This window comes from Megascapheus bottae, chromosome 16, assembly GCF_031878675.1.
Source record: "Megascapheus bottae isolate mThoBot1 chromosome 16, mThoBot2.hap1, whole genome shotgun sequence".
In the NCBI taxonomy this organism is placed as follows: domain Eukaryota; kingdom Metazoa; phylum Chordata; class Mammalia; order Rodentia; family Geomyidae; genus Megascapheus; species Megascapheus bottae.
Genome location: NC_143524.1, coordinates 46,125,624 through 46,151,570, shown reverse-complemented (window position 1 = coordinate 46,151,570; position 25,947 = coordinate 46,125,624). Strand labels below are relative to the sequence as shown.

At 40.3% G+C, this 25,947-nt stretch overlaps 1 protein-coding gene across 3 annotated transcripts in view; it reads left to right on the top strand.

Moving 5' to 3' along the window:
- The window catches only part of Thap12 (THAP domain containing 12), a 28,070-nt gene extending 9,381 nt beyond the window's left edge, over positions 1 to 18,689 (top strand). For 2 of the 3 annotated variants that reach the window (XM_090348444.1, XM_090348445.1), the window contains exons 2-5: positions 3,421 to 3,541; positions 8,236 to 8,343; positions 9,717 to 9,753; positions 15,447 to 18,689. In XM_090348444.1, coding sequence (XP_090204570.1) covers positions 3,421 to 3,541; positions 8,236 to 8,343; positions 9,717 to 9,753; positions 15,447 to 17,377 — 2,197 coding nt within the window. In that variant the 3' untranslated portion in view covers positions 17,378 to 18,689. The remainder of the gene's footprint in view (positions 1 to 3,420; positions 3,542 to 8,235; positions 8,344 to 9,716; positions 9,754 to 15,446) is intronic. The other variant, XM_090348446.1, reaches the window with a different exon arrangement.
- The last annotated feature ends 7,258 nt before the right edge of the window (positions 18,690 to 25,947 follow it).

Genomic DNA, 25,947 nt, shown 5'->3' with positions numbered 1-25,947 from the left:
CAGAAATGATGCTGTGGCTCAAGTGATAGAGCTCTAGCCTTGAGAAAGCTCAAGGACAGTGCTCAGGCCCTGACTTCAAGCCCCAGGACTGGCCAAAAAAAAAAAAAAAAAAAAAATCCCATCTATGCATTGGCCATTTCAATAATCTTACATTTTTTTCATTTTTTTTGACAGCCCTGGGGCTTGAACTCAGGGCTTGGGCACTGTCCTTGGACACTTTTTGCTCAAGGCTAGTGCTCTGCCACTTGAGACACAACACTACATCCAGCTTTTTCTGTGTATGTGATACTGAGGAATCAAACCCCAGGGCTTTGTGCATGCAAGGCAAGCACTCTACCACGAGGCTATGCTCCTCAATCTTTTATTTTTACATACCTATTCAGATTCTTTGCCCATTTTTATACTAGATTATCCAATTTGTTTGTAGGAGTTTTTCATACACATATTTATGTATTATCTTTAGATGGATAGATATGATGAATCCATCATTGGAAATGTAAATTGTAAATACCTTCACTTCTTGTAAGCTTAAGTAGTTATTTTGTTTTTTCTTAAGGCTGGTGCTGTGCCATTTGAGCCACAGTTCTGCTTCTAGCTTCTTGGTGGTAAGAGTCGCTTGGATTTATGTGCTTAGATTGGCTTTGAACTGTTAATCTCAGATCTTGGCCTGCTGAGTAACTGGGATTATAGGCCTGAATCACCAGCACGCAGATGATTCTTATTTCTTTTAATGAAGGAAAGTTACTGGTCTCCTGCATTGTCTTTTAGAAGCTTTATTATTTTATATTTATTTAAAAATTGTGATCACTTGGAATTTATTTTCAGGTAGTGTAAAAGTACTAGTCAAAATCCATTTTTGTTCATGTTATACAATGGACTTCATATTTATTGTAGAAAGTCCATTTTCACTGCTTTATCTTAAGATAAATCCATTTTCACTGCTTTTGTTTCATTGTTCTGTCCTTGGATAATACTAAACTGTCCTTTTTTTTTTTTTTTAGCAGCATTGAGGTTTGAACACAGGACCTCAAACTTATTAGTCAGGCATTTAACCCACACTTTTACCTTACTTTATAAGTATTACTATCTAGTAGTATAAGTTTTTCAACTTTTTTTCCCTGCTTGTTTGTCTTCACTATTCTTGAGCCTTTGAATTCCTGTATAAAAAAGTTTTAGAATTCTCTCTCAACTCTCCCCCAATTTTGTCACTTCCTGTCTTTTTCTCTTTCCCTCTCTGTCCCTCTCTAGCCATCCCCTCTCTTTTTCTCTCTCTGTCTCTGTCTCTCTACATACATTCACTCATGAATATATTGGGATTACACTGAATTAATAAATCAATTGGGGAAGAATTGATCCATCAAGGTATTTTGTACATTTCTCACTAGATTTATTCCTAAGATATTTGGTATGGAAAGATATAAGTGTAATTAATTGGACTGTCCCATAACCAACCTGTTCTTCTTGGGTTTTGGAATTAGTTATTGGTATCAAAATCTATTTTAACTTAGTTCTGAGATAGTATTCTATGTAGAAGGCCTCCAGAGACTTAAGAATTTAAAAACAAAATTAGCTGTAGCACTTTAACAAATGATTTTATAGTAAGAGTTTTTATACTTAATAATTGGATTTTGAAAGATAAGGTGTTTATAATTAGTGTTTGTAAAATGCTGAGACAGGAGCATCGTTAATGAGCAATATAATACTTGGTTATCACCATGATTTAGCAAGGAGGAAATTAATTGTAAGAGTATGAATTGGGGGTGGACAACAGTGTTGACATGACAAAAATACACTGTTATATAATTATAGATGAATTATCTTCACATTTGTGACACTATCCATCAAGTGAAGGGAACATCTGACTTTTCTCCAGTCGGCATTTCTGTGGCTTAGTTTCTTCATCTGTACAAGTCAGATAATAATACCCACCTTTAGAGAGAACTTGAATAGTGTCTTAGCTCTTAGGTGCTTAGTATTTTATCATTATTTGATTTTCTGAGTAAATTTAAACATAAAGAGTGTATGCGTTCGCTATCTTCAGTATTGTGTATAGGATATAAAAACACAGCCTGTATTCTAGAGCTTACAGCATTAGTATATATTTATCATTGTAGGTAATAAGTCATATTTATGATGAGTAAATGAGTATAGCCTTCATGCTTTACCTGAAACTAGTCATTAGAAGAACTCTACCTGCTAATTTTCTGCAATGATTGTGTTGCTTCATTTGGTTAAGTCCCATGGGCAAATTCCCTGAGGGGAAGTTAGCATGATGGCTTTTTGAGTTGTGAAACTTTTCACTTGTTCTTCTGATCATTGAGTTCTATCTGATACTGGGATAACCTGGGAGTTGAGACACAAGTTTAAGTTGTAGTTTTGCTACTGATTTTATAATACTTTTAACTTTGTCTGAAATCAAAGAATTTATATTGAATGAATTGTAAGATTTCTTCTCTCATCTTGCTATTCATCAGCTTCTCCAAATTATTTTTAATTTGTTAATTTGTTAATATATATGTGTGTGTCTTTAAACCAAATGCTGAAATTTACTTAATTTTTGTGCATGTATGTATATGTGTGTAATCATAGGATTTTGAACTTCTTGGGGGTTTTGTTCTTGGGCAAGTGCTCATTTAAGCTGGATTCAAGCCCTTAGTTTTGTTATTTTTTAGGTCTTGAATTACATCCTTCATTCATGTTTTCAATTTTTTAAAAATTAGCTTATATCAGTTTTGCATGGGTGGGGTGTTATTGTTAAGTCTCCACACATTTACACTATATTCCAAACAATTTCATTGCTTCTAACATGCACTTTGAAATTTTGCTTGGGGATGTCCTTAACCTTGATCCTCTTTACCTATGCCTCAGTTATAGCTGGGAGGTGTAGCTAGGACCTTGCATATGTGCCACCATACCCAGCTTATTCACTGAGATGAGATTTTGCTCAGTTTTTGCCTGGGCTAGCCTTGAGCCTTGTTTCTCCTGATTTCTGCCTATGGCGAAGTTGGATTTTTTTTTTTAATTCTAATTAGTAAAAGGGTTACATGATATTTGCCAGATAGAAGGTGCATTAATTCACATACATTGATACCCTTTCACATGTCTTGGTATGAAGTTGGATTTATATGTGTGCTCCTGGCTGTTTGTAGTGTTTTCCCTTTTCCTTTTCCTTCCTTCCTTCCTTCCTTCCTTCCTTCCTTCCTTCCTTCCTTCCTTCCCTCCCCTCCCTCCCTTCCTCCCTTCCTCCCTTCCTCACATCCTTGGCAGACTTTTGCTTGGTGTCCTAGGCTTGTCTCAAACTTGTAATTCTCCGCTCTCCCCATGCTGGGATTACAGGTGTGTGCTACTACACATAGTCCAAATGTTGAAATTTGAATGTTGAACTTACATTCCATAATAGTGTTTTGGTTTTGCTTATAGATGCCAGAAGTGGGTGGAGAATTGTAGGAGAGCAGACTTGGAAGATAAAACACCTGATCAGCTGAATAAACATTATCGACTATGTGCCAAACACTTTGAGACCTCCATGATCTGTAGAACCGTAAGTAATAGAACATGACATGGCTTTTCTCCCTCTCTTTACCTGGTTGGAAATGCATATTTTAGTCTACTAATTAGAAGGTATACCTGTGACCCAACACCCTAAAATGAAGATTAATGTAGAACTGAGTAGTATTTATTTTGTTCTTTGTTTTGTTTTAATCTGTTCCTGATATCCCATTCCCACTCATTAGATATAACCATTTTAGAACTTACAAAAAATTTTACGTGGGGCCGGGAGTTTGGCCTAGTGTGCTTGCCTAGCATGCACGAAGACCCGGGTTTGATTCTTGGTACCACATACATAGAGCCAGAAGTGGTGCTGTGGTCGAGTGGTAGAGCTGTAGCCTTGAGGAAAGCCCAAGGACAGTGCTCAGGCCCTGAGTTCAAGCCACAGGACTGGCAAAAAAAAAAAAAAATTCTACATAATTATAACAGTGTAAGCTAATGTCTGTCTTTCTTTAGCACAGTTTCTCTAGAGATTTTTTTTTTTTATGAATGATGCCTTTGTTAAGAAATGGTGCTCTTGTCATTTTACAAATTTCCTGTTAGAACCACTACTTTAGTGCGCTATGTACAAGAGGAAACAAAATCACACAAATAATGTGAAAACAAAATTTTCATCTTTTTTTTTTTTTTTTTTTTTAATTTTGTTGGTCGTGGGGCTTGAACTCTAGGCCTGGGTGCTCCCTGATCTCTTTAGCTCAAGGGCCCTCCTGGCTTGGGAGATGTTTCTGAGCTCCTCAGCTCAAGCTACCGCCCTACCCCTTCAGCCACAGTGCCACTTCCTGTTTTTTTTTTAGTGGCTAATTGGAGATAAGAGTTTCACCACAGGTCTTTAGTCCCTAGGGTGGCTTTGAACTGAAGTCAGCAGATCTCAGCCTCCTGAGTAGCTAGGATTACAGGTGTGAGCCACCTGGCCTGGCTTCTTGAGCTTTCTCAAGGCTGGTGTTCTACCACTTGAGCCACAGCGCTATTTCCAGCTTTTTCTGTGCATGTGGTACTGGGGAATTGAACCCAGGGCTTTATGCATGCTAGGCAACCACTCTACCACTAAACCACATTCCCAGCCCAGAGCTTAAGATTTTTAACACTCTAGGATTCTATTATTGATGTGACTAATAAAAGGTAGAAATAGGGCAGATTTAAGTCAAATGAAACAAATGTAAAACATATTAAAGAAGAAAATTTTGTTCATTTATGGTACTCTTGTTTAGTATAACTATTGTAACATCTGTATGTTAGAATATACATAAACTTTATTTGAAGGTACACTATATGTTGTTACTTTGCAATTTATTTTAGTTTTTTTTTTCCAATATATTTTGCAGAGGCATCCAAAAACTAATGAATGATTGGGTTATTTTACTACCCAAATTTAATTGAAGCAGATACTTGTGAAGTCATTGGGAGGTGAGCCAGTTCCGGCTTGATAATTTAATCACAAATACTTGAGGGCTATTTTTTGGCTTGCATTGTTAAGAGTGGAGCATTAATGGTCAACCAAAAGAAGAGATTTCTTTATGTCTAAAAGGCAAATTGTTTTTATGTTCTTGATATTAGGTAAAAATATGCTGCTTGATTATTTTAAATGCCATATCCATTTTTACACTTAATAATAAATATGGTCTCAATTATATAGTTGCAATGAGATTAATGAGAGAAAGTTACAATATAGTTCATTAGTATACTCCTTGTTTAGTAAGAGTACAGAAAAGGAAGCTAAGCTATTATTGCTTTTCTAATTTACAAAAAATTCTTCAATCTTGAATAAATTTATTCAGACATACAAAAGTAATTCTTTTATTTGTTCAAATTTTTTTGTGGGTCATGGGGCTTGAACCCAGCCTGGGTGCTGTCCCTGAGCTCTTCAGCTCAAGGCTACTGCCCTACTCTTGAACAAAGCCCCACTTCCCTTTTCTAGAGGTTAACTGGAGATAAGAAGTCTCAGGTCCTTTTGTGCCGAGGCTGGCTTTAAACCTTGATCCTCAGATCTTAGCCTCCTCAATAGCTAGGATTACAAGCATGAGCCACCACGCAAAAATATTCTATATATGTTGACAGTGCTGTTGTTAAAAGCTGGATTATATAATATTTATTTTGAAATGTTTAAGAGCTTTGGCTTCATTCATTTGGCATTTAAGATCTTACTAGTTAACTCTCATGTGTAGTTCTTTCAAGCCAAATATTTCATCTTTGATACCAGAGTAATAACATGATTAATACTTTTTGTTGTTCAAACCTTAAAATATGCAAAGATTAAATCTAAATACTGAATTAAATTGTTTATATCAATTGGACAAAATATTTTTTGGCATGTGTACTCATAAGTGAATATTTATGAAATATCACATTTTTCACTCATTGTTTTCTGATCTTTACTTCATTTGCTAAAATAATTTAAAAAGCAAATTAAATCTTAATTTCTTAAAGTGTTTTATCCCTCTCATCTAAAAAAATTCCTAAAATACTGAAAGTTGACTGTGTGTATCTGTGGTTTGAGACTTTTGCTCTTTGGAAAGGATGGCAACTTTAAGGTGTGATAGGTTTTTGCTATCTCCTGTGATTATTTTACTAATCCACCTCTAGCAGACTCAAAATCATTAGTCCCAAACTAGAAGCTGAAGTGTCATCAAGAAGTCAGATTTCCTGGGGAGCATGGCTCTGGGGGCCCACTCCTGTAATCCTAGCTGCTCAGAATGCCGAGATCTGAGGATCTAGATTCAGTGCCTCGGCCTGAGCACTGTCCTTGGACTTTCTCAAGGCTAGAACTCTACCATTAAGCCTCAGCACCACTTCGAGCTTTTTTCTATGTATGTGGCACCTAGGAATCGAACCTGGGTCTTCCTTGGTGCATACTAGGCAAGCACTCTACCACTAGGCCAAATTCCCAGTCCCTATATTGGTATTTTTGTTTGGGGCATTTTTCAACATGCTTTAAAATTATTTTTTTTGTGATAGTCTTGGATTTTGAACTCAAGGGTTCATGTTTGTTAAGCAGGTATTCTACTGCTTAAACTAAGCCATGGTTCCAGTGCTGACTATGTACTGAATATGTTTGGAACAGTCACTATTTTTGTATTGCAACTGAAGGGTGAAATTAAAGTCTCTGCTTCGTTTGACTTGCTGGGAGGAATGTAATAGCAGTTATTTTATCTCTTATTAGTTTCCACCCCCCCCACACACACACCTTCTCTGGTCTACTATGGAAGACTATCTATCCAGATGGCTAAATTGGATTAGGTTAATAGGGCATAGAGTGAAAAATAATCATCCTTGCCAGGCACTGGTGGCTCATGCCTGTTTTCCTAGCTACTCAGGAGGCTGAAGCTCAATAACCATCCTTCAATAATAATAAGATCATTATAATTAGGAGAAGCTGGGCCTAGACTTCTAGTATTTCCAACACTTGGGTGGCAAAGGCAGCAAGATCTTGTGTCAGAAAAAAGAAAATAAGTAATAAAAGTGGGAAAAGCACAATAGAAGGGAAATTTAGGAATACCTGAATTAACATTGATAGTAATGTATGATAGTATGAAAGATGACTTAAAATGGCTCATTGATCTGTTTTTAATCTTAGAAATTTTGTAATTTATGACATATAACTTAAAATATCAAAGATTATTTTTACAGTTTTTGCTTAGGATAATGTTAATTTTTAAAAAGGCATACGGTATCAGTGGCTCACGCCTGTAATCCTAGCTACTCAGGAGGCACAGATCTGAGAATTGCAGTTTGAAGCCAGCTTGGGCAGGAAAGTCTATGAGACTCTTATCTCCAATAAACTGCCAAAAAAATCCAAAAGTGGAGCTGTGGCTCAAGTGGTAGAACACTACTATTGAGCAAAAAAAGCTCAAGGACTTCAAAACCCCAAGCCCAGTGCGCATGCAAGCACACACATACACACAATAAGAAGAAGAAAAAGAATATTATGTAAAAGTACATATGGGGCCAAGAGTTTGGCCTAGTGGTAGAGTGTTTGCCTGGCATGCACAAAGACTGGGGTTGAATTCCTTGGTTCCACATGCATATAAAAAGCTGGAAGTGGTGCTGTGGCTCAAGTGGTAGAGCTCTAGCCTTGAGAAAGCCCATGGACAGCGCTCAGGCACTGAGTTCAAGCTGGCAGAGAGAGAGAGAGAGAGAAAGAAAGAGAGAGATTGAGAAAGAGAGAGGTACATATGGTGATATGATGGAAACAGCAAGCATTATAATCATTGTTGGTATATAAACAGTTTCATTTTGGGAAATATCTTGAATGAGCAGAGGAAACTGAGGTCTAAAATGAGGAGAAATCACCAGTTAGTCTTTTAGTGTGTCACTGGTAGGTACTGGACTAGTTTCTAGATGTTTTGGTTTCTAGATATTTAGTCCAATTGTTATCTTCAGTATGCCTGATGTTTTTCATTAATATTGGCTACAATGGCATAAATAGCAGGTAAGGAGGGAAGCATTGCTATAAAACATACAGGTGGGTAGATTATTGGGAGACTTGTGAGTCCCCTAGAAGGGATGATTCTAGAAGGACAGAACTGATAAAGGTTGCCAGAAGGACAAATGAAAAAGCTGACTTTTTTTTTTTTTCATTTCCTGGAATAACATTAAAATTTCAAGTCTGTATACTTTAGAGATAGTTGATATACTAGGGAATTTATTTTTTAGAAGGATCATTTCTGAATTAACACATTTTTTTTGCAGAGTCCTTACAGAACAGTTCTTCGAGATAATGCAATACCAACAATATTTGATCTTACCAGTCATTTGAACAATCCACATAGCAGACATAGAAAACGAATAAAAGAATTGGTATGTCTTTGAACCTTCAATTTTCATAAAACTGTGAAATTAAAATAAGTACATCCATGTTAAGCTCATCAAAGATAAGATGAAGGAAAATTAGTGCTGTACTTAATTAAGTAGTCCAGATACAAGATGATTAGTTTATCTTAGTATTATTCACATTGGGAAAACTTCAAATATAGCAAGTTAATACTTGTTGATGTGAACCAAAGTGTACTGTTAATTGCCAGCTACTAACTCTTTTCTTTGTAATTGGGGGACAGGGAGAGTTACCTTTGTTTGATAATAAAGGAAATGAAATTGAGAAATATTTCCAGAATTCAGCACAAAGGGATAAAGTACAAAAGTTGAGACCTGTCATTACTAAATATTGACAAGGTTTAGAAAAGGCTTTAAAATTATTAAGACCTGATTCATCTGTATTTATATGTTCCTTTGATATCTTTCAGTTCTGATTATTGAGACCTGTTTTTTATTGCCCTTCAGTAAACAGTCACTTAGATAAGTACATATAACTACATAGTTATTTACATTACATCCATATTGGTATATGAGACATATACAGATAGATAAATGCATATAACCAATTATTAACATTACACCTGAATTCCTAATTGTATATGATAAATTTTTTTAAAATTTCAGCTGGACATGGAAGGTTATGCCTATAGCATCAGTTACTCAAGAGGTTGAGATTTGGAGGATCACAGTTCAAGGCCAGCCTGGGTAGAAAGTTTATAAGACCCCCATCTTAACCAATAACATGCTAGGAATAGTGATTCACCATCCAGGCTATGTGGAAAACAGATAAGCGGACCATCCTAGCTGGCCTAGGAGAAAGTAAGATCTTATTTGAAAAACAGAATGAAAGTAAAAAGAATTGGAGATATAGCTCAAATAGTAAAGCACCTGCCTAGCAAATGCAAGGCCCTATGTTCAGATCTCAGTACTGGCAAGCAAAAAGAACTTAGGCTCTTGAATGAGTAAAATTTAGCTCAAAAATAAACTTTTTATTTATATCATTATATAATGATATACTAGAAGTCAAAACTTTATTTTTGTGTGTGTGTGTGTATGTTGGTGTCTGTGTCTGTGTGTGTATGTGTGTGTATGTTGGTCGTGGGGCTTGAACTCTGGGCCTGGGTGCTGTCACTGAGCTCTTCAGCTCAAGACTACTACCCTACCCCTTGAGTCAGAGCGCCACTTCTGCTTTTCTAGTGGTTAATTGGAGATAAGAGTCTCATGGTCTTTAGTGCCTGGGCTGCTTTGAACCTGTCTTCAGATCTCAGCTTCCTGAGTAGCTAGGAATACAGGCGTTGAGCTACTGTGCCCAGCTTAGAGGTCAACTTTCTTAAAGAATGTATTTTCTTGTTATTTAGAGTGAAGATGAAATCAGGACACTGAAACAGAAAAAAAGTAAGTGATAGTGTTAATGACTGAGCTTCTGAATGCCTTTTTAAAAGGCCTTGACCTGGTAAGGACAAATAAATACATTTTATATCCAAAACCTAACGAGAATGGATGTAAGAGTGGTTGGCTTTGTCCTGTGGCTTAGATCTATGAAAGACTGAACTCTTTGTCTTTTCTGAGTGCTGCTGTGCCATACACACTACCACATATAGATGGTAGAGAGTTGACTCCTTCCTTCTAGGTGCTGTCAATATGGAGGTATGGTAGATCATAGACAAAATGTTCCAGAACCAATAAAGAAGAGCAGCAGTTTATGGTGCAAAATTAGTTCTTGATAGATGTTTAAGAAATAAACATGGTACATTGCTCATAGTTGTCACAGTAGTTGAAACGCAGGTTCTGAGTCACCAAAGAATGAGCATTGCAAATTTGTTTTGTTCTTGTCAGTTTTGCAGGTATTCCTCCCTATCTCTTCCTCTTATTATTAGTGGTCACAGAATTCTTGATTGACGCCAAGTCCTTAACATGATTTCATATAGTTCTCACAGGCACTGTGTTCAGCAACATTGTTTGATTTCTTTACAGATGAGACATGGATTCAGATAGAGAAGGAAGGAAAAGGTATTCCATGCAGAAGTAGATTGGCACAAAACGGGGTCTAGATTTACGGAACTATGTTCATTTGGGTTTTAGAGTTTCTGATAACCCATGGTGCTTAGAAAATGAGCCAGAAATTAGGGATTGTAAGCTCCTGGTAGTTAGAACCATTGAAGTTTCTAAGTAGGTGATAACACGGGCCTGGCTACATGGAACACTGTTCAAGTAGGAAGGCAGCACTTCAAGGTAAGAGGCTAGAACTCAGAACTTGTAGATGATGACTTCTACATAGAAAGATAACCACAAGGAGAAGAACTGGCTTTTTTCTTGATACTATTCTATGCTCTTCTGTGAACATTTTATAGAGATATAGAAGTGGTAAACTTAACATGTGTTGATAGCAAGTTATGGAGGACAGAAGAAAAATAGGATGGAGGAGGGCAGTCAGGTGTCCAGCATAACCTTGCATTTTGATTTGGGAACACCTGAAAACACCGAATACTGTTCCATAGTATGTGATGAACAGAATGTAATCTGAGCTGAGGGGAATGGGAGAACGGTGTTCCTCACCTTTTCTGAAGTTGCAGTTCTGAGGGCCTAGACCACCTGGAAGCATAGCTTACATGGACTCCAACCAGACTCAACTTTAGTGCTTTTGCTGGATTACTTTTTGTTAGGCCCGACTGGAAGAAATGACTTCTTCCCTTGGCTCTCTCCCACTGCACCCTGGAAATCCCTACCCAGCACCTGTAACCCTGGCAACTGGCATGCCTGGGGGTAGTGGGAGGTCCCAATTGAGGCATTTCCCCATCCTCTGAGATCACATCCGTTTCCGCTGTGTCTATACCCCTCCCCCTATATAATCACTCACTTCCCGCCTTAAGTCCTCTTGCTTCCCCCGACTCCATCTTGGGTGGCAAGAGTGCTCTTTCCTCACGCAATAAACCCTCTTCTCCTGAACTGCGTGGAGTTTCCTTTGGCAAGCCTTACATTTGGTGCCGTGACTCAGATGGGGGAGAGGGTTAAGAGTGGCTGGATCCCCTCTTTTCTCGAGGATCAATCCGCCTTCTGCCCCCCCTCCATTGAACTAGAGAAAGGAAACTCCACTCCCGGACCTCTGCCTTTCCCATTGCTGGAGGTGCATTCGCTACAATGTTTCCTGTCTGCATCTGGTGAGTAACTCCTGCCTGCAGGCCTCTTTTCTGTCTCCTTTAACCCACCCCTGCCTAGGGCTCTCTCCCTGGGTCTAGTTTAAGACCCCCCCCCCCCAACATGTTCTGGTGAGATTGGATTCCCCCTCCCCCCACACTCTACTTTCCCACTCAACATCCTTATTGACTCTACCCAATGATGTCCTCACTGACTCCGCCCCCTGTCCATCGCACTGACTCTGCCCCATGTTCAGTAACCCCACCCCCTGACATCCTCACTGACTCCACTCCCAGTCACCACTGACTCCACCCCTCCCTGGTGTCCTCACCTACTGGACCCCCCACCCATGTCCTCACTAACTCTTCCCCTACCTCCTCACTGACCACCCCCACCCTCACAGACTTCACTTCCTCTTAGTGCTTCTTATTACAATGGGGTCTCATCAGTCTCACCCAAGTCGGGACACCCCCTTGGGATATCTTTTACGCTCTTTAGATGTTCTTCTACTCAAGAGACTCCATAAAGCCAAAACGGCTCATCTTTTATTGCAATTGTGTCTGGCCAAAGTATAGGCTAGACAATTGGTCTCAATGGCCCCAAAATGGGACTTTGGATTATAATATTCTCAGGAATTTAGACAGTTTCTGCCGACACAATGGTAAATGGCCAGAGGTTCTATATGTTCAGGCTTTCTTTGCTCTCCATGCTTGCCCTTCTCTCTACCAATCCTGTTCAACTTCCCCTGTCCTCCTGGCACAGGGGCATCCTGTCCCTGCCAAATCACCTAGAGCCTGGAGCCTCTTCCTAACCCTAAAGTGCTTGATCCCCTACTCAACATTGAAGACTCTGCTTCTCCTCCCCAAGCTGAACCTTTCCTTCCTTCTCCTTCCCCTTTATCTCCTTTTTCCTCACCTCCTGCTATTCATACTCGATCTTGTACTGGTAGTTCACAGCCTTCACCGGCCTCCTTATATCATCTGCGGGAGGTGGCAGGGGCAGAAGGGGTCATTCATGTGCATGCTCCCTTTTCAATGACCGATCTTTCCCAGATTGAGAAGAGACTAGGATCATACTCCCAAGATCCCAATGATTATACCAAAGAGTTTAAATACCTTGTTCAAACTTACGACCTCACCTGGCATGACTTATATACAGTCCTGTCCTCTACCCTTACCTCTGAGGAAAAGGAAAGGGTTTGGGTTGCAGCCCAGGCACATGCTGATGAAACCCACCACTAGACAATACTTTCCCAGTAGGGGCAACGGCTGTGCCCAGGGAAGAGCCCAAATGGGATTATGAAAATAATGCGCCTGGAAGGGTTAGCAGAAACAGGATGGTAACTTGCCTGGTAGCTGGCCTCCAGAAGGCAGCCCACCATGCAGTCAACTATGATAAACTAAAGGAGGTTACCCAGAGACCCACTGAAAACCCGGCCGAATTTCTTGATCGCCTTACAGTGGCACTCTAGCGTTATACTAAGCTGAACCCGGAGTCAAAAGAAGGTATAATGGTCCTTAATATCCATTTCATTTCCCAGTCAGCTCCCGATATTAAAAAAAAGTTGAAAAAAGCTGAGGATGGCCCTCAAACCCCTCAAGGAGATCTGGTGAGCACGGCCTTTAAGGTTTTTAACAACCAGTAGGAACAGAAAAAGGCTGATAAGGCTGCCCGTAATAGGAAAAATTGCCAGCTCCTGCCCTTCGGGCTCCTCAAAGAAGAAGCGCCCAACACACACCACCCAGACCATGCTTCAAGTGTGGCAAGGAAGGCCACTGGGCAAGGGCTTGCCCTACTCTACAACCACCATCTGGATCCCGCCAAAGTGTGGACAGCCAGGACACTGGGGAGTCGACTATCCCTCCTTGTCTCTACAAGGTGGGCCAGTCCCTCCCATCCCCCCACACATGGGGAAGAGCCCAACTTATCCGAGATACTCAGCTTGGCAACAGAAGTGCGATGCTGCCCAGGGCCGCTGGATCCCACAAGCCTCACAATGGAGGAGCCCAGGGTATGTCTCCAGGTTGCAGGCAAACTACTTGTATCCTTTCTTTTGGATATGGGAGCCAGTTACTCATTGTTACCTGAGTGTTCCAGCCTGTCTTTTCCCTCCCAGATCTCAGTGGTGGGTATAGATGACCTTCTTACTTGCTCTGTAGAATAGATAACTTTCCTATTTTTAACATTCCTTTCTAATTTTACCCCGCTGTCCCATATCCAAGCTCCCTCAGCCCCTTAAAGCCCTTTTCCTCTCCCCCAATTTTGCCTGAGGATCGAGTCTTTCTTAAGACCCTTAATCTGTCTGGTTTACATCCTAAGTGGACAGGCCCTCATCAGGTCCTGCTGACTGCTCCCACACAGTTTAGCTCAACGGACAGCCACAGTGGTTTCTTCTGTCAAGAGTGAAAAAGGCTCCTGCTCTTGCCCCTTCTATGATGCCAAGGTATCTTGCATCCCTGAAGAAGATGGCACCCCTGTCTCTTAAGACTTCTTTTGAATTTCATTCAAAGGACACATATGCATGCTTACTACCATGGAACTCTTACTGCTCCTTCTGGATGGACAACATCCCTGCCTTCTACCCTTAATGTCGATGCCCCTTGTCAGGAAGTAGCCAGAAAGAGTCTGCGCCCCTTTACAACTATCAGAAGGCGGGAATGTTAGGCCTGACTGGAAGAAATGACTTCTTCCCTTGGCTCTCTCCCACTTCACCCTGGAACCTGCCCAGCACCTGTAACCCTGGCAACTGACATGCCTGGGGGTAGTGGGAGGTCCCCATTGAGGCATTTCCCCATCCTCTGAGATCACATCCGTTTCCGCTGTGTCTATACCCCTCCCCCTATATAATCACTCACTTCCCGCCCTAAGTCCTCTTGCTCCCCCGACTCCATCTTGGGTGGCAGGAGTCTGCTTTTTCCTCACGCAATAAACCCTCTTCTCCTGAACTGCGTGGAGTTTCCTTTGGCAAACCTTACACTTTTTGCTAACTGATGCGTTGTCTTTGCTATGTCTTTCTAATCCATGGATAGATAAGTTTATTCAGTTTTCCCTTCTCCCAGTGAAATTCTCCCTTTTTTTTTCTTGCCATTCCATGGTCTTGAATTTAGGGCCTGGGTGCTGTCCTTGGACATTTTTTGCTCAAGGCTAGTGCTCTGCCACTTGAGCCACAGCACCATTTCCAGCTTTTTCCTGTGTATGTGGTACCAAGGAATTGAACCCCGGGCTTCGTGTATGCTAGGCAAGCACTGTACCACTAGGCTCCACTCCTGGCCAACTACTATTTTTGATGGCCTAATCATAGTCTTAAGTTGTGAGAACTAGATTCTAGCCTTGACTCTTTGCCTGGTATCACCAGTGATCAGTATACAAATAACCTGTAGGATCTCACTTTGGATCTCCATACAAATATGAAGAGATGAGGCTAAGATTTCTAATATTCTAATAGACTGCAAATTACATGAATCGACATTACATTGGCTTTTGTAGAGCAGTCTCATCTCCCATAGAAAAGTGTGGCTTACTGGTTTGATGGAAAGACCTTAGAGCTAAACAGGTTTGGATTTCAGTTCCACTTCTATCTTTCTTATTACGTCTGTGTCCTCTTTGGCAAGTAGGGTTGATAACATCTGCATGAAAAAAAAAAAGTAATGTGATGCACATGAAATACTTGTTCTGAGTAATGTGTGAAATGCCTTAAGTTTATATGAAATTGTTACCAGTTTATTACAGAATTTTATTTGTGGAACTATCCCTGTTTATACTGTTTGTCTCTCCCATTTGTGTCTTACTTCAATCTTTCTATCCTATTCTGTGGTCTAATCAATGGCTTATGAATGTTGAACGAATGAGTTTGTGGATTTCAATTATTTACCTAATCAAAATTGTGAATTTTGTTGTTGTTGTTTTTTTTTTAGTTCCATATAAGACTGTCAAAATAACTCTTTGTTTTTCAGTTGATGAAACTTCTGAACAGGAACAAAAACACATAGAAACAAACAACAGCAACGCTCAGAACCCCAGTGCCGAGGAGGGTAGCCAGCAGGAGGAAGACATTTTACCTTTAACCCTTGAAGAGAAGGAAAACAAGGAATATCTGAAGTCTCTATTTGAAATTTTGATTCTTATGGGAAAACAAAACATTCCCCTGGATGGGCATGAAGCTGATGAAATCCCAGATGGTCTCTTTACTCCTGATAACTTCCAGGCACTGCTGGAGTGTCGGATAAATTCTGGTGAGGAGGTCCTGAGAAAGCGCTTCGAGACCACAGCAGTTAACACATTGTTCTGCTCTAAAACACAGCAGAAACAGATGCTAGAGATCTGTGAGAGCTGCATCCGGGAAGAAACTCTCAGGGAAGTAAGAGACTCCCACTTCTTTTCCATTATCACTGATGACGTGGTAGATATAGCAGGGGAAGAGCACCTACCGGTGTTGGTGAGGTTTGTTGATGAATCACATAACCTAAGAGAGGAATTTGTGGGCTTTCTGCCTTATGAAGCCGATGCAGAAATTCTGGCGGTGAAATTTCATACTACAATAACTGAGAAGTGGGGACTAAATATGGAGTATTGTCGTGGTCAGGCTTACATTGTATCTAGTGGATTTTCATCCAAAATGAAGATTGTTGCATCTAGACTTTTAGAGAAATATCCTCAAGCTATCTACACACTCTGCTCTTCCTGTGCCTTAAATATGTGGTTGGCAAAGTCAGTCCCAGTGATGGGGGTATCCATTGCATTAGGAACAATTGAGGAAGTTTGTTCTTTTTTCCATCGATCACCGCAACTGCTTTTAGAACTTGACAATGTAATTTCCGTTCTTTTCCAGAATAGTGAAGAACGAGGCAAAGAACTGAAGGAAATTTGCCATTCTCAGTGGACAGGCAGGCATGATGCATTTGAAATTTTAGTGGATCTCCTGCAAGCACTTGTTTTGTGTTTAGATGGTATAAATAGTGACACAAATACTAGGTGGAACAACTGTATAGCTGGCCGGGCATTTGTTCTCTGTAGTGCAGTGACAGATTTTGATTTTATTGTTACTGTTGTTGTTCTTAAAAATGTCTTATCTTTTACAAGAGCCTTTGGGAAAAATCTCCAGGGGCAAACATCTGATGTCTTCTTTGCAGCTAGTAGTCTGACGGCGGTGCTTCACTCACTCAATGAAGTGATGGAAAACATTGAAGTTTATCATGAGTTTTGGTTTGAGGAAGCTACAAATTTGGCAACCAAGCTTGATATCCAAATGAAACTCCCTGGAAAATTCCGAAGGGCCCAGCAAGGTAATGTGGAATCTCAGCTAACCTCTGAGAGTTACTATAAAGAAACCCTAAGTGTTCCAACAGTGGAGCATATTATTCAGGAACTTAAAGATATATTTTCAGAACAACACCTCAAAGCTCTTAAATGCTTATCTCTGGTTCCCTCAGTCATGGGCCAGCTCAAATTTAACACTTCAGAGGAACACCATGCTGACATGTACAGAAGTGACTTACCCAACCCTGACACCCTCTCAGCCGAGCTTCACTGTTGGAGAATTAAGTGGAAACACAGAGGGAAAGATATAGAGCTACCATCTACCATTTATGAAGCCCTCCACCTGCCCGACATCAAGTTTTTTCCTAATGTATATGCCTTGCTGAAGGTCCTGTGCATTCTTCCTGTGATGAAGGTTGAAAATGAGCGTTATGAAAATGGACGAAAACGTCTCAAAGCATACTTAAGGAACACTTTGACAGACCAAAGGTCAAGTAACTTGGCTTTGCTTAATATAAATTTTGATATAAAACATGATCTGGATCTAATGGTGGATACATATATCAAACTTTATACAACTAAGTCAGAGCTACCTACAGAGAATTCAGAGACCATTCAAAATACTTAAAAGATTTGTAAAATGGGCTTTCTCATATTTGCTGTTTGGAAGAAAAGCCTTTAAGGTGTTGTAAGCCACTGAATCATTGACTTTCATTGCCTCTAGGCCTCAAATGAATATACTAGCCATTGATAATCTGCTTATGTAAGCAGCTCCTGTTTGAATTTTCATGCTTTGAATACCTGTCTCTTCTTCCGAAAGATGGCATTGGAAGTGCCCTCACTTCTGATGGTGTCACTGTGGAACTGTTTGAGTTAAGTCATTTTAGATACAACATTATCACTGTGGATCTAGTTGTCAGGTATTACCCATCTTTTGATGAAAATGAATTTGAGGAAGTATGGAAAAGGAAGAAATTCATTTTATGAAATGTTACAAGGAAGCTATTGGCTTTTGACTGATTGGAATTTTAAGTGTAGTGTTAAAACTGTTTTGGCAGCACTGGGTAGGTAGAAGCAGGAAGATGTCAAGTTCAAGACCATCCTGGGCTACATAATAAGATCCTATCTCAAAAAACTAGGGGCTTAGGGATGTAGTTCAGGGGTAGAGCACTTATCTAAGTATGCATGAAGCTCTGGGTTCAGTGCCCAGCACAAAGGTAAAAAATCTGTAGCGGATAGTTAAGGGAATTACCAGAAAGAGAAATTTGTAAGCTCACCCAAAGGTTTCAGTATAGATTTTATGTATCAAAGCAACTCAGAGAAACAAGCCACAGTTGAAGTGGGAATGAAAGAACTTGCCCTTGCTGCTTTACATCTGACTGTTGCTGTTTACATTCCTTTGTTGAGCCTACATTTTCATAAGCTTTTCAGCAAGTAATGTTGAACACTTCTGCTTCATGGTCAAGACAGAAGCCAAGGCCAGCTACACAGGCAACTTCCTTGTCTGTTTGCTTCTGTCTTTTTCCGTGATTATATATCTACTGCCTCGTCTTGATTTACAAGAAAAACCTACAAAAATAAATGTTTTGTGGTGTATCTAGAAATAATACAGAAAAAGATTGCTGTTATTTTTGGTGAAGAAAATCAATTTTGTACAGTTTATTTCAATCTAAATAAAATGTGAATTTTGTTTAAAGTTCAGGTATTTTTTTTTTCAGAGCTGAGGACTGAACTCAGGGCATTTGCACTTGCTGGGCAAGTGCTCTTCCACTGAACTAAATTTCCAAATACCTTATTTTTGATAGAGTCAAAACACAGTCTTATAAATTCCCTTATGGTAATCATTTGCGCAATCCAAAATGAAGTGTTTTGTGGCTTTTTTGATAATGGAGTGTATTATTTAAGGTATATAAAATATTAAAAGTAAGAGATCATTACCATTTACCTGTGTGTAAATATTATCTGCTGTATGGCTCCTAATATAAATTGCCTAAGTTTGTGCTCTTGGTGCTGGTTAAATGTCAATGAATTCAGTTGCACATCTACTATTAGATGTTTAGTGTTGGGCTAAGGTAGTGTCACTCAAACTGCAGAAACCGCACTTGGTTATTTGAAATGACGGAGTATATTTGCAAGCTTTTTTTTTTTTTTTTGCCAGTCCTGGGGCTTGAACTCAGGGCCTGGGCATTGTCCTTGGGCTTTCTCAAGGCTACCACTTGAGCCACCACACCATTTCTGGCTTTTTTTTCCCCCTATGTATGTGGTACCAAGGAATCGAACCTAGGTCTTCGTGCATGCTAGGCAAGCACTTCTACCACTAGACTTACCTCCCAGTCCCCCCCCCCCTTTTTTTTAAATCATTTTCGCAGCTCTTGAGAGATGCCTCTGTCCTTGGGAGAGAGCCGACCAAGTTCATGATGACAAGATGGTAGTGAAGGAAAGAGTTGGCCTTTCAGAACCTGCATGTAGTTTCATTTTGTTTTGTTTTTTTTTTCTTTTATTGTCGGGTAATGTATAGAGGGGTTACAGTTAAATTCGTCAGGTAGTGTGTGCATTACTTCTCGAACCTGCATGCAGTTCTTAGGACACAAGAGTCATAGGATTTTGGCAGGCCAAAATCTCTGGGTCTGTTTCCTCAACTGTAAAAGCCAACCTTAAGATTGTGATATGAGGGGCCGGGAGTTTGGCCTTGTGGTAGAGTGCTTGCACAAAGACCTGGGTTCAATTCCTTGGTACCATATACATAGAAAAATCCAGAAGTGGTGCTGTGGCTCAAGAGGTAGGGCTCTAGCCTTGAGAAAGCCCAAGGACAGTACTCAGGCCCTAAGCCCAAGCCCACGACTAGAAAAAAAATGATGAGTTAAATAAATCACTTTATATATATAAAAAAAGATTGTGATATGAGAATTGGGTGATTTGTGATTAATAACCTAAATACAATCACAACCTAATGCTGCTTACTACCATTCCCAAATTTCATATTTGAGGTCTTTTTCTGACAAGAGCCTTAAAACAGCATATGAAAGCCATACAAAATTATTAATACAGGCAGATTGGCCGTGAGCAGCTGATGTGTCATTCATGTAGTATACCAAATGATTTTGCAGGCCATATGTGACTCTAGAGCTGGACATTTCCAACCTTGGAAAGAAGCCATTTAATCACATCTCACAGATTTATGTTTGGTTTTGTAAGTCTCATCTGGGCCTTCTGCATCAGCAGGTCAGCTGAGGTCTCAATATGCTTGGCCTGTCCATATATCTTTTATCTAGGGCTTATGACATAGTAGTCATAGAGCACTAAGAAGACAGAAAAAGCATTAACTTAAAAGCCTGTGCGCAGCAGTTCACAAAATGTCATTTAAATCATTCTATCACAGCAATCACTTGGCCAGTCTAGATTCTTTTTTTTTTTTTTTTGCCAGTCCTGGAGCTTAAACTCAGGGCCTGAGCACTGTCCTTGGGCTTTCTCAAGGCTAGTGGTCTGCCACTTGAGCCACTGCACCACTTCTGGCTCTTTCTATATATATGGTACAGAGGAATTGAACCCCAGTCTTCATGCATGCTAGGCAAGCACTCTACCACTAAGCCAAACTTCCAGTCCCTCAGTCTAGATTCTTGAAGGATGAGGAATTAGACTCCCTTTGAAGGGAGGAGCTTATTTTCAGGTACCACATTGTAAATCCATGTAACAAACATTAAACATTAAGCTTTTAGTTTGTATTGAGTGCTTAAAAGTACCAATTTATGAATTATTTATTTATGACTAAGAACAAATCATTTATAAAAAATTTAATGTAATTTCTGTTTAATTCCTAGAAGAACTAGAGTGAGGTATGTAGTAGTTTGAATTGAAAGAGCCCTCCAGAGATCAGCTCCTGTAGTAGGAAGAGTCTGGTTTATTTTTATTTTATTTTAAGGGCAGACTTCTTAAATGCTGTTTAAAGTAAAGTCATTCATAAGTCCCAAGAAGATTGTACTTGCAGTATTTATTAATATTTATGCAATACTTCAGAGCTTGTAGCACATCTTGATTATCTCATTCAAGTTCCCAGAAAAAACCAGGCAGGCATTATTCCCATTTTTCAGTTGAGAAACTAAGCCTGCTCACACAGGTAAATTAATTCCCTCAAATTACATAGCTAATGAGTGCCAGAGCCAGGTACTTCAATCTAGGACTTCAGTTTTAAAATTGATTATGAAAGCCACTTCATTCTTAAAGGTTTATAAAAGAAATATTTGCTTTGGGAATAGGCTTCTTTTATGTTCTTGCTTTATCCACTGCCAGCTTTCAGCACAGCATCTAAAATGTACTCATTATACTCTACATGAGTTCCCTGCAAAAAAAAAAAAAAAAAATGGAGCCTGCAACTTCTGAGGTTTTACAAACTGGGTGTAGAAATGCTGCCACCTTTGTCTGGCTGCCAAGACACTACCACAAAGGACCATAGATCCAGGTCCATTTATTTCACAAGAGTGGGTGCAGCTGTCTTTTTGCCATAATCAAATGTTCCCTTGCAGCCAGCTTTTTGTGGCCAGAAAAAACAAAGTCATTTTTAGTGCAGATTAGCATAAAAATATTCACTAGATCAGTTTCAGGAAACAATTACTAGCTTAGAAACAATAAGTGTGATCTATAGGTGGGCTAAAATGGCAGTAAATTTCCAGACCCTTATACACCTTGTTTCTTACCATAAATACTGTATAAATAGAATACACTACATGCCACTATATTTGGTTTCATAAATTAGATTGAACAACAGACTTCAAAACTAGAGGTAGTAAATCTGTCCCCCTTTTTAATGCGTTTAAATTTACAGTAGTACTTTAAACATCTGGAAGTTTAAAGTCTTAATTCATTCCAAATGTTCAACAAGGATACACTACAAAAAGAGGATATTGTAATTGGGGGATCGTTTTGACTCAATCTAAGACCTTTCTACTTTTTTCCATGTACGTTAATCACATAAAGCTTGAGAGGGTCTTACAATAGGTCAGAAGAAGACATGGACCCAAAGGAAAAGGATGAGTTTTAAATGCTGCTAATTGACAGCATTGAACATCTAGGATGCTGCCAGAAAGTGCTACTGCCTTCTATAATCTGCTTAGGAAAGTATTATAAGGGGAATTTTTTTTAATTATTAAGATTAGGTTTAGAGGAATCAAAACATTTGGCTTCTATACTGTAATTCTGATAAACGAATCTTCCAATCTAAGAAAGGTCTGCAACCTGCAGGTCATGCTAGACTTAAGCATTCATTTGATGCATACTCACATCCCTTGGCTGTTCATTAGGATCTGCTTCTATTTTCTTAAGAGGATGTGACAGAAGAGCCCCTGTCTGCAGCAGCTGCTGCTAGCAGTGCTTTGTGCTAGGTACATGCAGAGTATATCATGGGATTCATCTAATTTAAACTTCTGGCCTATGAAGAAGTGTCTCATCTCTATTTTTCAGGTAAAAAACCTAAGAAACTGAAAGTCACACTAATGAAAGGTGGAAGCAGGATTCTCACTTTTCTTGTTTTTATGTGCTTTTTTAATTTCAAATATAGTTTCGGATGGCTGTGGTACTCGGTTTATTTAGCATCAGGCTTAATGCTGAGTGTCATGGATACAAAGGTGAATAGTCTAGACCCTCAGTTGGCTCAATCGGTTGAGGAGTTTGTGCAAACTAGGGACTGACTACAGGTAGCTACTCAGGAGGCTGAGATCTGAGGATCCTAGTTCAATCAGTCCAGGTAAGAGTGCATGAGACTCATTTCCAATGAGCCACCAGAAAACCAGAAGTGGCTCTGTGGCTCAACATGAGAGACTATTAGCCTTAAGCAAAAAAGTTCAGAGACAGTACCCAAACCCTGAGTTCAAGCCCCATGACTGACAAAAACAAAAAGTATGAAGCTAAATACAGTGTGCTTTGCCTGGAATCCTAACTATTTGGGAAGTAGAGATTGGGAAGATCATAGTTTGAAGCCAATCCAGACAAAAAATTAGCAAGACCTCAAATCAGTAAAAAGCTGGGCCTGGTAGGGTGTGCCTACCATCCCAGCTACATAGAACACATAAGTAGGGGAGTCCAGGCTGACATCGGCAAAAAGCAAGGCCTTACTTAAAACCACAAAAAAATGTTGAAGGGGGAGCGCAGAGGTATGCCTACCTATTGAGTATGAGGCCCTGAGTTCAAACTCCAGACCCACCATACCACATGAGGGAAAAGGTACAAAATACCATTGTCTCCAGGTGGTGAGACTGAGGAATTGATAAATTTTCCTTTTTAAACATTTCTATTTTCCACATTTTCTATAATATGTTTTCCCCATTTTGAAAGGGATCGAATAGCATTCTGAAATAGAAAAGTCAAGATGACTTATGTGACAGCATTTTTCTTCCAGAATATTTTTTCCCAGCTTTTCCAGCTCACTTAATACATGTCACCCCAATTACTATGCTAGATATTTCACCTAGAGGTAAGACACTGATCCTAGAATGGCTAGTTATTTAGCTGCTAGTTCTTCAAGGCCCAGCTCAAGTTCCTTATCAAGACACCCCTGCCTTTTTTTCCCCCAGTTACCACCCTCAGTGTTCCCACCCTGGTCCAAACTTTCACCATCTCCCACCTCACCTTTCCCCTGAGCTTGTTTTCCACCCAACAGAGTGATTGTGGAGACATCCTCACCCTTTGGTGGTGGTCTTCACATTGAGGCCAAGTTCCTGGCCCTCTGTGAGCTGATCCATGCCACTGTCTGGCCTTAGCCTTAATCATCTTTGGTTTCTCTCACTATGTCTAGGTGGACCTTTGAAAGCTGGCAGCCTCCCAAGCTTTTAGCTCACTTTTCATATCATTTGAGGCTTTGCTTTCCAAACTTACCTCCACGGAGAAGTTTTCCCTGCTTCTTTCAGAACTACTTTCCTAAAAATAATTGGTTTTCTTCTGCTAGTGCATCAATTCTTTTAAATTTTAGAACATTGGTCCAGTTCACTGTAGTTGTTTCCCCACTGTAAACCAGTAGCTAGTGAATAAATGAAGGAAGGAAACCAGTGGGGGAATTCAAAGTGGATAGAAGATTGGGAGAGGTAAGAGAAAGGGACTTAGGAGCCAACCCATGAAAACCCTAGGGAGTTCCTGGCCATTATTTTCTGGACAAGGAGTATAAGAGAAACAGCCTAGAGTGGACTGTGACCTCACCATAGAAATGGTGTCCTTTACATTCCAGATGGATTTGGTGATGCCCAGCCTGCAGTTTCTAGGCCTGGTGACAGACACAAACTGAAGAACAAACCCCATCAATCTTATTGCTAATAACATCTGCGGCTGGTATAGTCTCTCTTCCAGAATGTTATAGATCTTCAGACATGATCCCTTTGGTTTCCCCAGACTCTTGCTGCAGTAATGACCTTGGCTTGTGACTTGCCCCCTCCCCCGCTGTTTAATACCCTCCTATTTATCACCATCTTACCCCTTCCTTTCCAAGTCAAGTAATTCCGTCCTTGATTTCTTTCTTCCCTTCCTCCTCTTCTCAAAGCACAACCCATATAATTTTCATTGCCCTCTTTAGAACCTGCTTGTGTGTGAGCTGCCTTTTTATAGAGAAGGAGAACAGGCCTAACACGGGGGTGGGCAGAGAGCTATGCATCTCTACATGATCCTGTTCCACAGTGGCTTTCCCCTCAAGGCTGTAGTTCCTTTCTCAGCTTTGCAGTCTCCCTGCAGGAGAGTTCACTAAATACAGAGAAGCCTGCTGGTGCTTTAAAATCACTAATAATCTCTAGTGTTAGTTTGAAGTTGAGTCCCCTGATGAATTTAACCTCATGAGATACATCTATGTGCTTAAATAATAGAATTAGGTACGGCTGGCTTCTGCAGTGCTTTATGTAGGGACACACATAAGAAGGAAAGTAGTTGCCAGGCACAGTGGCTCATGCCTATAATTCCACTCTGGAGGCTGAGATCTGAGGATCACAGTTCAAAGCCAGCCTGGGCATTGAAGAATGTTAGACTCTTATCTCCAATTAACCACTAGAAAACCAGAAGTGGTGCTGTGGCTCAAGGGGTAAAGCAAGTAGCCTTGAGCTGAAGAGCTCAGGGACAGTGCCCAAGCCAAGAATTCAAGCCCCATTACTGACAAAAAAAAAAAAAAAAAAGGAAGGAAAGCAGTGTTCATTGATTATCTCTGCCATGCAAGGCCCAGTGGTTAATATGTACTACCTCATTGGTGACTCACAACTTAATGAGGTTAATATCTCCACAAGAGAACTGTATGTCAAAGGAATCACTTTCCTCAGGACACAAAGTCATGACTTGCAAATCTGGAGTTACTGTCTTCATACTACTGTGCTGCACCCTGCACCCCACCACAGCACACCACAGGTCTGCCCAGTCCTTATGACAACTGAGCCACGAGTTATGCCCCAGGGACCTGCCAGGATGTAACACCCCTGGCAACTTGGCATCATGCCTCCTCTCCTTTGACTCTGTGGCTTGTCATATTCCTTCCTATGCCCATCGCTGGAGAGATTGGAATCCTGCTCTAGAAGGATGCGGGCACTGCTTGTGTATGCTGGAGAAAAATCCATGGTTGGACAGAGCAGCAGCAGGGAAATGTGGGGGTTCTATGTTGGGAGCCTAAGTACACTGCTAGACTACTATGGTAGCCAGCTTTTCATTGTTGTGGCAAAATGACTAAGAAAGTCAACTTGAAGGTGAAAGGATTTACTCTGATTATGGTTTCAAAGATTTCAGTCCACAGTCACCTGGTACCATTCATTGTTGGTGGGCTTGTGGTAAGGTGTGTGTGGTAGAAAATTGCTACCTCATGGCAGCCTCAAGTGGAACAGAAAGGGGCTGGGTATAAACTATGTCCTTTAAGCGCATGCTTCCAGTGACCTGCTTCTCCAACGAAACCATGCTCCTAAAGTTGTTACCACCTCCCAGGAGTCATTAAGGTGTTTAATCCATCAGTGAGTTGATCCACGGATGAGGATAGAGCCCTGAGGATTCAGTCAGCTCCTAGAGGCTCCATGGACATGGCTACAATGGGGACCAAGCATTAGTTTTCGGAGGATATTCCAAATTGAAGCCATAACAGCGTGAGGAACCTTGGGTTAACCCCTTCACCTCTCTGAGCTCAGATGTCACAGTTTTTTTCTTGTGGAATCATCCTGGAGTGATGCTTTCTCCAACAAAGGGCCCGGCTAAGCTGCT